This window comes from Barbus barbus (assembly GCF_936440315.1).
Source record: "Barbus barbus genome assembly, chromosome: 19".
Classification (NCBI taxonomy): domain Eukaryota; kingdom Metazoa; phylum Chordata; class Actinopteri; order Cypriniformes; family Cyprinidae; genus Barbus; species Barbus barbus.
Window position 1 is genome coordinate 10,881,360 of NC_136747.1, and position 12,239 is coordinate 10,893,598.

Genomic DNA, 12,239 nt, shown 5'->3' on the forward strand with positions numbered 1-12,239 from the left:
GGTCCCCATTCAGCAGAGAAACGTGGCTTTTACAATCTACTGTAACGTTCTGTCTGCACAATGGAGCGGCGTACTGTACCAAGCACTGAAAATGAATTTGAACACTTCAAAAGCAAACACAAAATGATGCAGCTCAACAGCCCTGGGGACAATAGTAATGCCATACTTCTGTGACAGACGAGCAGCTCAGAGCCACGGCCTTTATCATGGAAATGCACATTTAGCACATTCACAACTCAGTGAACACTGGCCGTCTCAAATTAACTATGCTAATCCTACCAGCACCGAAGAGAGAGTGACTGAGGGGGATGGAGAGATAGCAAGAGCAGCAAAATGAGGATGCGGAGATGGACCGCAAGTGACAGAAACAAGTGAGCCAAAAGGGCCAGCAAGAACAGGGAATGATAGGGAGAGGAAATAGAGTCGGCAGGAAGAGGGATGGACACTGTAGCTAAAACGAGATCCAGCAGTGATTTCCTGTGATGCAGTGTTTTCTGCACTGCTGGTGAATCAGCAGTGCCACCGCAAAATTATACATTTATTTGGAATGTTGATACGCCATTAATGTTGTTTAAAGCTGTTATTTTAAGCTTTTGTTCAACTTGACACTAAAACGGTTTCCTTTCGACCTGACTTAAACTGATTGTTCTCAGTGGAGCGTCTGTTTGTGAGTCAATGGGAAACTCTTTAACTGCATTTTATTTATAAAACGAAACAGAAAGAGGCCTTTATAATGTTCCTGAAAGAACTCTTCTGCTTACCAAGGCTGCATTTATTTGATCAAATGTACATTAAATACAATAATATTGTGAAATATTATTACACATTAAAATAATTGCTTTCTATTTCAATGTATTTTAAAATGTAATTTATTCCTGTGATGCAAAACTGAATTTCCAGCATCATTACTCCAGTCTTCAGCGTCACATGATCCTTCAGAAATCATTCTAATTAGCTGAATTGGTGCCCAATAAACATTTCTTGTTATCATCAAAGTTAAAAACAGCTTAATATTTTTGTGGAAACCGTAATAAATTTTTTCAAGATTCTTTAATGAATAGAAACGTCAAAAAGAACAACTTTAATTTGAAATATAAATCTTTAATAACATTATAAAAATTTTTTACTGTCACTTTTGATTACTTTAATGCATCCTTCTGAACAAAAGTATTACTTCACTCAATAAAAAAATGAACAGCCATATATATAAAAAAAGTGAAATCAGTTGTACTCTTTGGATGGCAGCTGCCGTTTACAGAACTCCTAATCCGGTTAATGTGAAGTCCATAAAGTGCATTTTGATTCAGTTTCAGTAAATACACAATGTGTTTTTGTGGTAATGAAATGAGAATGCTCATTACCACACTTGTTTCATGAGTGTTAACAAGCAAACTGCCTACAGTGTGTGTGTGTGTGTATATATATATACACACACACACACATACACACACACACGCATACACACGCGCGCATGCAATGTATGTTACCATGTTGATGCATTATTTACTGACTGAAAGCAAAACTATTGCAATGCGCCATCCAATCTGCTAAGAAATTGCTCACCTGACAAATCAGTTTTAATCATCAATCTGACATCTCACTGAATCGGCTGTGATGACTCACTGACTTGGATGACTCACTAGCTCACTAAATGACACATTATTAATAACGTCTGAATCAACACAAGCAGAGAACAGTTACAAAGAGCAGTGTTCAAAATAGGTACATTTAAGTAAGTAAAGTTATTGAACCTTAAATCAGTTTATACCAAGTTAATAGTGTAGCAGAACGGAGTTTCAGAGTTTTGTTATAATGGTATTTTAATCAAAAGCGATTATATGTTGGAGAAAATAGAATTGTTAATGTTTAGTAAGATGTTTTCGGGTTTGAGGGGGTTGCCCCCCACTTAAAATACAAAATCTTGAAGCAAACCCTGCTGTGATGCCAAGGATGTGCCCTACTAAGCGCCGCTCTGCGAGGAAGTCTGTATGAAGATTTAATCCATAACGTACAGATTCTCCTCTTATAGGAGAAAACAAATAACATGTCAGGATACTAAATCAAAAGGAAATATTCAAACACATTCAGCGGAGGGACGTGAAATATTGACGCGGGGCTTTTTGAAGTCTCTCATTAAGGGGAAAGGCTGAGAAACAGGACAATCTAACCCAATTAGTGTGTGTGGATGGGGTATATTAACTGTGCGATGATGGATGTGCATGTGTGTGCTATGATGTGTGGGGGTTCCTCATGATAAACGACATACATTAGACACACAGTTAGCTGTGCGCATGTGGGGATAGAGTGTCTGGACGGTGGTCCTGTGGGTTTAATTACAATGGGAGGAAAGACCCCACCCAAGTCTGGAGAACTGGACCGAGTACCACACACATACACACGCCTACTGCCACCAATCACAGCTCTAATGTGGCACACAGCTGCCTGTTTATTTGGCTCCATAAAACCCCTTGTCTGACTCCTCTCATCTGCCATAGCAGCTAAGCAGCATGGGAAATGAATCACCATAATCGCCCCCAGCCTGGTCCATTCTGGCTGTCGGGTGGGGTCTGATGGGTGAAGTTTTATGAGCTGCATTTTGACAATAAATAAGCCTTTGGAAAAATACAGTTTTTCTTAACTCTAGCTATCAGACTAGTGTCCAATTTAAGGGAATTTTCCATTAAATGACAAGAACATAAAGCACCATAAGGTACCATGAAATAGTCCATACATCTCATTCACCATTACACATTTTGGTAGAATCAAACCCCCAATCTTAGCATTTTTAGCACCCTGGTAGTTCAGTAGATTTAACATCTTCTCAGGCCATAGGATAACTTTCACCCAAAAATGAAAATGCATAATTCATCCAAGTCATTATTTACTTACCCTAATGTCATTCCAAACCCATAAGACTTTCATTCATCTCCATTCTCCAAAACACAAATTAAAACATTTTTATTGAAACCCAACAGATTTCTATACCTCCATAAAAAGTCTATTCCACCAAAACTTTGACATTTCAAAGACTCAAAGTTCACAAATAAATAAATTAATCCCTTTAAATTGAGCAGTTTAAAGCCAAAACAGATTTAATTTAGACTTTTATTCACATATTCATAAACCTATATTATTTATTTATTTATTCATATATACTACATAAGCATTAAATCAACAAACATATATAAAACATCAAACAGGGCAAACCTAAGATCAAACATGATGGATGAACAAGAACCAATAAGGGTTTTTCTGAAACGTCTTGTAAATATAGCTGAGCTTCTGTTTACCATGTTTTATGAACTTTTTGAAGCATGAAATGGGATGGAATGGAATTTTTTGTTCCAGAGATAAACGCAAGTCTTCCGGATTTGGAATGGCATGAGTAAATGACAACAGAACTTTGAACTATCCCTTTAAGTCATAATTCACTAAAAACATTTTGTTCATCAAATGTCATTGGCACCTCCGCATATTCAATCATACCTCAACATATAAGCCAGAACCAATCATTATTGTCACAGTGAGTGCATATTTGAAGACGTTTGAATATTTGATTGTAAATTAAATTTGAGAGCTTGCACAATGTCATCCAACCAACTCTCAACATCTTCTCAAATTCACCAAAGGTATCCATGGAATGAGTCTCGACAGGAGTGACTCGTGACTAACAGGATGGTGTGCCGCTCAGGTTAGCTGTGGCTGTCAGCAGAGGGTTTGGCAGAGCTTTGTGTTTGTTTGATACAGACATAGCAGAAAGAAAGCACTGAGCCATTACAATCGGCTGATACTCTTCCAGACTGATATTGTCTCGTTTAAATATTCATGTCCACTCAATGACTGCTTTCTATCTCATTTGCTGTGCCTACAGCATTTGTTCTCACAGGCAGTGCCCCTGGTGACACAAACAGAGAGGCCTGCAGTGACTGCCGCAGCATGACCATTTCCTCTGAACACAAATCTGAACAGTCCTCAAAATATAGTGGCCTCAAAAAGTATTTGGACACTTGCGCCACACTTTATAAGTTCTTATATATATATATATATATATAATATAATATAACATAATACAATATAATATAAATGTGTTAGTGTATTATTGGTGTGGTGTGTAGGAGTGTGTTGGTGTTGAAAATTATGCATCTGGGGCAAACTGAGTGACACACACCCAGATATGCATTTCTGCAAACAGTCGTTCCTGCTGGGAACGCTTTTGATCTACTTGGGCACAACTTCTTTTTGGTTGACAGAAGAGGTCCAAGGCGCGACTCAACCCAGCCATGCGTGTGAGCAGCTGTTTGTCAGCCCTCTGTCCTTCGAAGTGTGCAGTTTCGGATTAGGCCTACTGATTCAAATAACAAGCCAAGAATACACAGCTGGTCCACACACACCGCAAAAACAACAGAAAGAACTAGACCAAGAGTGCACACATACATGACATATTAATATGTATCACTGTACAAAGGATATTTTAAATGGTCGAAGTGGAAAAATCCTCTTAAATTACAGGCATGTATCAGCTGTGATCAGAGGATTTAGACCCCTACTCAGGGGGGATGCCAGACTGATTAAACAGAGATTAAACCTACAATAATTCACCCACATCAAACATCTGTGGGGTCCAAAGCCAGATCATAAACTGCAAGCCTTTTGAAACCTCCTCTTGATGTTGCCTAACTTCCTATGGGCAAGCGGGACAACTATGGTTGTGATAAAGTTGATTTTTAAAAGCACAAACCCCTGCTGAGAGTCTGAGGCTGTTATCAATGTCCTTTCTGTGAGAGACACATAACATAATGTTATAATTATAGACATTAGTTTTCCTACAGCCATCTCTGGCCTCTTTACCCACAGCTCTCAGTTCAATGTGCTGGATATTATTCTGCAGATGTCTTTCAACAGGCTATGGAACTAAAATAAAATTGCCAGAGCCATTGGCTGTTTTAAAGGGGAAGGAATAAAGGACTCAACCTATTAGGAATTAACTTCTTAGAGAAGGTGCTGTGCTCTAGCATTCTAACAGACTAACAGTAATTGTTGACTGTCAACATGTTTAAACCCTCTCTAAGAAGTTGAGCATCTGAATTCATCCCATTTAAAGCACCGCCTCTACAGGCAGCAAAGCCCTGCTCCTGGAACAAATCCTCTTCCTTCACCAGCTCATCATGTGTCATCATGTTATGCCATCATTAATGCATAATACTATCATGTCATGTATTCAATTAAAAAAAATTAAATAAATAATAATAATAAACTTGTCTTAATCGACTCACTTTTTTTAACAGAACTAAGATCCAGCTCATTTAAGCTTATATAATCTGCATACACAATGCTCAGTAATAAAGTAGCAAAAACAGTAATAAGGTAGTAAAATTCTTTAACATGCATTTTTAGTAACATGTAAGTTCTATGCATATTTCTAGTAGAGCTGCAGGATTCCGGATAAATTGAGAATCAGGTTTTTTTCATCTCAAATAGACGTAGAAATAACAAAAGAATACCCTACGCCTGTCCATGAAACAGCTTTTGAATCAATTGCCCAATTACTGTTTTAGCAGCAAAAATAATAAAAATTGTGCCTGTGTCCAAATATATATAGACCTGACTGTATGTGTGTGTGTAATGTATATATATACACACATAGTAAATTATATATATATATATATATATATATATATATATATATATATATATATATATATATATATATATATATATATATATATATATAAAAACCATTTACTATTAAAATAATGAAAAATTGGTTTGAATTAATGATTCAATGACTCACTCATAAATAGCCTATTTCACTTGTTTCATTACTGGATGAATCAGCATTTTTGAACGAAACTCTTGAATGAATGATTCAATGACAAATACATTTTTCAACAGTAACTTGTCACAATGTAATCAACACAAATGTTATTTGAAGCTCCAATTACTTTCAAAAGTTTATTTGCTCTACTTTAATCGCCATCATAGTGTTTATATCTGAACTCTAAACTTTTATCCTAGTACTTCTGTGTATATTTTCAGACAGAAATAATACTGTGTAGTTGAAAGGCTGTTTGTGAACCTAAACAAGGTCACTGCTTGCTCTCTGCGCCAGCGGCAGCGCAGACAGATTTGAATGTTCCCGTATGATTTTTTCAAAAAGTTAAATAGACACAGACGAAAAAAGAAAGGTTGTCATGTAGAAATTAGATAATCTTTTAACGATTAATTATGCAGCTCTAATTTCCAGGATGTTATTGAAGTCCTTGTTTCACTCGTGTTATTTTTTCCAAAAGATTCAGTCTGATTTGTTGTACTGGTTTAAACAGTTCACTAAAAAGAACCGTTTCAAAAAATGATTCGTTCACGAACTGGACATCACAAGTGTGTTGGCAAACCTAAGCAGTGTTCTCTTCTGAAGCTTCAGAGAAGACATATGAAATTACTAGGAGAAAATGATGAGAAGTAGGAGTCTTGTTCATTTACTCTATATTTATTCTGCCTGGGAGAAATAGTGGAGATATTAAAGAGATCTCATTTGTGATTTTCTTTCCTGTGGGATGTCAAGACTGATGATCCATGCAAACTAAATAGGGCAGCACAGATCCGATCAGCTTTGAACAAACTTTCCCTTCTCATTTTACCAGAATCATACAGAAAATGCATCTCCCCCTATTTAGACATGCACACGCTCATTAACACCCTGGATTGAGCCATCAGAGGTTTGCTCATCACTCAAGGGAATTGCTTTGACCTAGATCCAGTGGCAACCATAAACAGCATAAAACGCAGGGGAAAACAAAACACTTCTGCAAGTCACACACAAAATGTTCTTTATAAGAACGAAAAAACAAAAAAATAATGATTGAAGAGTTTTTTTTTTTAGATTCGTACACTACCACACAGTCCAGAGTGTTCCAGTGAGCTAGCTGAATGTGGGGATAATTTCAAGTGCGTAAGGCTAATTTGAGCTATGAATTGCACTTCAACAGCCTCAAAGCTCTTGTCGTCAGGTTTCCATGGCTACTTCGGGACTAGACGTGCTGCTGAGTTGCCAATCAGCACTGTAGTTTACAGCAGACACCCACCTGTAATGTCACTAAAACACACTGAAAGAAGAAGGGGACACAGCAGGACTCCAGACACTGGAGAATGTCAAACCAGGAGACTCAAAATGAGTCAAGACATTCATTGGAAACCCGAAGCGCTCTCAGAAAAAAACCTGTATTTTCACTTCTTGTGTGCTTCACTTTTTCCAATCTATAAAACAGACAACGAATGCACATAAATATAAATGTAAAAAATGACCTTGCTGATGTGGAACTCCAGTCGTCGCATGTATCGCTCTATTGTCTTGATTTGCTAGGAAGCAAGAAGAGAACAAAAATCAAAGTTATTCACTGAAAACGAAAAGGCCAAAGAGAAGAAAGTTTTTCAAACAGGGAGGAATCTAAGTTCAGAGTCCCTAATTTTCAACACGGCTGACACCTGCGGTGATTATAGTGTCGCAATAACGGATCACTGCTGCAGGAATGCAGAACATCATTTATGCAAAGCTGCTTATTTTTCCTGCTGCATGTTTCTGACTTCAAACTTCTTAGAAAGGTTAACACAGGTCACCCTAGACAGGTTAAGAAGCATTAGTGTGTGTAGGGACCCTACCTTGTCCAGGTCATACAGCACACCCTAAGGAAGAAAAAAAAAGATATGTGAAATAAGTGGAAATGTTACAAAAATCAACATTTTATTATTAAAAAATTTATGTTTGGACAAAAACCCTGCTGAAAAGACCGTCTTAGATCAGCCTGGTTTATGCCATTTAATGGAAACAAAACTGAACAAGTACTGAAAATAGTTGAGCGGGGATTTCTTGCTTCTTTTAGCTAGTAAAGAAGTCTGACTCCAGCATCAAACTAAAACATATGCTGCACCGCAATTAATGCGTTTTTAATGAGTTTTTAATATCTTTTTGTACTTTTTTCACTTGTTTTTTATTTGTTTATAATAAAAAGAAAAATAATCTGCCACCGCAGTACGCCAGAATGTCTCCTATTAAAATACATTCTCTGAAGATAAGTCTTAATATCTTATGCAGTATTGCTTCTCAAGTAAAGCATCTTGTTTAAAGCATTTCTAGATATTCTAATACATTATTTCGTATGCTTTAATATGTATAATATATGTTTTGTAAAAATATAATATTGTGAACTACTATTGCAATTTAAAATAACTGTTTTCTGTATGAATATACCCTAAAATGTAATTTATTATTACTTGGGCACTTTATTACTTTATTCTTTTACTATTTGCTGCTCAAGAAACATTTCTTATTATTATCAATGTTGAAAACAGCTGTCTTTGTGGAAACTATGATAGTTTTTTCAGAATTATCCGATTGATCAATTTGAATGTGTCCTTGTTGAATTCCCTTTCAGTTTTTCAGCAGGATATAACAGTCATTAATAGTAATTTTGAGGTGCTTGCACACTACAGAAAACTCAGACCGGGTTTGACGGATATGAATGCACAAGGTTGATTCAATTGTATCAACACTATTTTGAGGACATTTAAAGAGATGGGTCCAGGAATACACTGAATTGGACTTCTGAAACCTCAGATATTGCTCATTGAAATCAATAGATTTGCAGCACTCTGACGCAGCGTAAACTGTAGTGTGTAGGCACCCCAATGTCTTATCCAGTCTCACCAGTCTGGAGTTCCTCTTCATGTCTTTCATGAGGGAAGTGAGTTTATCTAGCTCTGTTTGGTGCACCTCTAGATATTCACTGACAGAAAGAGAAAATGACAAAGACTTCAGAAAGATGCAGTACACAAAGATTTCATCACAGCCATTCTGAGCAGCAGTGATTCATGCAGTCAATGTGTGCTCAATATGACTAGTGAGAGCTGAGAGAGAAGATCTACGTGACAAGAGAAATGAGAATCGGAGGAAACATCTGAGCAGCACTCACTCCAGGCCTTGTTTGAGGGCTCCGTAAACTTCTTCCACTCTTTTGGGCTGCGGCTCTCGTGAGCTGCTGCTGCTGGACTTGTGCCCGGACAGATGGGGCTTCCTGGGCTTTGAGATGGGCTTCTTCTGCACTGCTGAGTTGCCCATGAAGGAGTTACACCTGAAAACACACAAACAGATGTGAATGAATCACAAGAAACCTGTCAAGATCATGTAGTGGTCCTTCAGATAGAAAGAAGAAATTATATTTTGCTTTAAAAAAAAAAAATAAAGCCACCATCCACCACCATCACACTGACATTTATTAAATCAAAGTTGCGGTGTTGTGCTGCTGCTCATCTGATTTTAAAGTTGAGCTCTATTGCACCAAATGTTGCTGTCACTCAACCAGTTGACAATTTAAAAAGATTATTTTTTTGTTGCAGGCATCTGTCAGAGTTAACAAATCCTAAGATTGTTTGCATTGTGACAATATTTCTGTAAACATAATAATAATACATTAATTTAAATTGCATGCTAATAAATTTTTTTTTTAAATTTAGATTTTTATTATTGGTATTTAAATAGAAAATTAATTCTATAAAATATATGAAATAAATCACTTCATTACAGTAATGAGAATCTTGAAAATAGAAATAAAATATAATACAGAAATTGCAAAAAATAAAAAAAAGTTTTTTAAAAAAGGGAACATTTATTAACTATTAACTATGACTTTTCCCTCAATAATCTCCTAATTTGCTGTTTATTAATAGTTAGCACGGTAGTTGTTAAATTTAGGTAATGGGTAGGATTGGGGATGTAGAATAAGGCATTAATATGTGCTTAATTACTACTAATAAATGGCTAATATTCTATTAATATGCATGCTAATTAGCAACTAGTTAAGAGACCCTAAAATAAAGTGTTACCAAGAAAAATGACCAGATGCATTACAGTGTAATTAAAATAAATCATATAATTAATTAATTAATACACTATTACACAGAAATAATTAAAACAAATAATTTCTTAATTTTATTATTTTTACTTTTAATTTTGGGGTGAAATACAGTCTTCCGGTGTAAAAGCCAGAGAGTTTAGTGCAGACTTGAAGCCTGTAGTCTAGTTTTGGCATTTTAGTGCACTTCACGCTATAATATCCATGCAAATAACCACCCTCTTCTCTTTTGGGAGGCTTGAAGGATTCATGTCATATGCGGATAAAGCTTGTAGTGTTGTACATCTACCTCAGTGCTTCCTGACATTTAAGACTTCTGTCAAAAGATGGGGTGCTCATTAGCCTACTTCTGATGTCACAGTCCACCACATCTAATAATATTCCTGTTTCATAATGACAGTTGGTTGCTTGACATGTCTGAACGTGTCACACGCAGTCAAAAAAAGCACTGGAAGTAATGCTACAGTAAATCTAGGCCATTGTGTAGAATGAGCACATGCTGTTGCCTAAGGGTCATCCACTCACGATTCACTCCGTCATGCTAAAATAAGCCAGCGTGCCCTGAACAAACACACTCTTTAATGCTGTTACTGCACCCACCGTTTTACATGAACATAATGAGCAGTTCTTCTGCAATTCTGGAGTTTAGTTTTACATTCCAAAATGTGGAAAGTCTTCGCAGAAAAGTGAAAACGGTTATTGGGAGGAATTAATCGTTTTAAAATGTTCAGTGGGTGTGGTGTTTATATACATTTCATCTTCCACAGTGGCAAAACTGATGCTTTATATTCGTCTAGTGGCTCGAGCAGCTCTTCTATAGAGGGGGGTTGGTGTTTAAGCCTCTGACGGGGCAAATGACCTCACCGTGAACGTCTCTCCTGCAGGGTGCTGAAGCCAGCGAACGACTGGCTCCTGATGATGCCATTGGGCCCTCCAGGAGAGTGAGTGCCAGCAGCCATGATGTCTGGGACGCGGGAGGACACTCCTGCAAGAGGGCAGAGAGGATTCTGGGTAAGAAAGAAACCAGTGGTACAGATGCAGGGAAGGTTGCATTTGTAGAACGATGGTGTTGGGAATGACCAAATGCTAATTTTTACCCAAAATAAAAAATTGGTGTTAATTTAAATCACCCTCATGTTATGAGGATGTGTGAACCAGTTAACTGAATGAAGGGGTGAAATGAAAGTTTTTATGGTTTCTCATAGTTTATGTAAAAAGGTAAGTGGACTAAGATTAGTTTATTCACTTTATATGCTTTAGACATGTAAAACATCCACATTTCACATCATTACTTTACTATAATTGAGAGTACATCACTGTGTGATTCGGTAAACAAACTAGTGAATCAGTTATTTGAACCAGTTCATTGAAACAAACTGTTTGAAAGAACCAGATCTGATTTCCCCAATTGGATTACAGGCAAGAATGCTGTAAATAATGCTCAATTTCTTGCACAGACTGATCATTTCGCTTCATAAGACCAAAATATATAATCAGGAGCTACGAGTATTCATTTTGTTTTGCTTGATATGCTTTTTTTTACTCTCAAAGTGACGGTAGCCATTGACTTGTATTTTATGAAATCACAAAAATACCACAGTTTCAGCTAAAAATCTTCTTTATAGGCTTTACTGATGAAAAAGTGAACTACATCTTGGAGGCCTGAGGGTGAGAAAATTAACGGCATTTTTTCATTTTTGGGTGAACTATCCCTTTAATAACGTAATAAATGATTTCAAACACACAAATTATAAATAATAAATTGTGATTACATAATGCACTTATAACTGAAGAAATCAAGATTATGCATTTCAGGGGTTGAAATGCACAGTTAATCCTTTTGTTAAAACAACATGAAATGAATTTGATACATATCACAGATTTTTGTTGAGTTTTTGCTATTTTAAAAAACAAGGTACAAATCAAAATGATGTTACTGTATGTGGTAGTTGATATTTCAGCAATTGTTGTCAATTAACTTGGCAAACCTGACACATTCACTAGATTATTTTTTTTTTAAAGATACTGGCTCTCTAATGAAATATCCTGACAACCATGACTCTAAATGAAAGTACATAAAACCAGCTGAAAATCACACAGGAAAGCAAGCAATGAGTCATTTAATCTCCTACTGAAAACAGCACTGCTGGGTGAGAAGACCCCATACGGTGCACATTCAGAGGTTTTTATACAGCGCTCAAAGCCACCTGAGCCCACCGCAGATCAAGACGCAGAAAAAGCACTTAGAAGCATGAGGCGGCCTAATGGAGCCCAGAAAGACCAACGTCTTCACTCATTTCTATCAAGTTTAATGATCCAGCGAGGGCACAGAAA

The 12,239-nt window shown here is 36.7% G+C and overlaps 1 protein-coding gene across 1 annotated transcript in view; it reads right to left on the reverse strand.

Moving 5' to 3' along the window:
• Positions 1–12,239, reverse strand: part of LOC306885412 (rho family-interacting cell polarization regulator 2) — a 40,586-nt gene that overhangs the window by 15,004 nt on the left and 13,343 nt on the right. Inside the window, exons 2-6 of the mRNA XM_079441902.1 lie at positions 10,770–10,890; positions 8,967–9,125; positions 8,702–8,780; positions 7,657–7,680; positions 7,303–7,356 (exon numbers count right to left, since the gene is read on the reverse strand). Of these exons, the coding sequence (XP_079298028.1) occupies positions 7,303–7,356; positions 7,657–7,680; positions 8,702–8,780; positions 8,967–9,125; positions 10,770–10,864 (411 nt within the window). The 5' untranslated portion in view covers positions 10,865–10,890. The remainder of the gene's footprint in view (positions 1–7,302; positions 7,357–7,656; positions 7,681–8,701; positions 8,781–8,966; positions 9,126–10,769; positions 10,891–12,239) is intronic.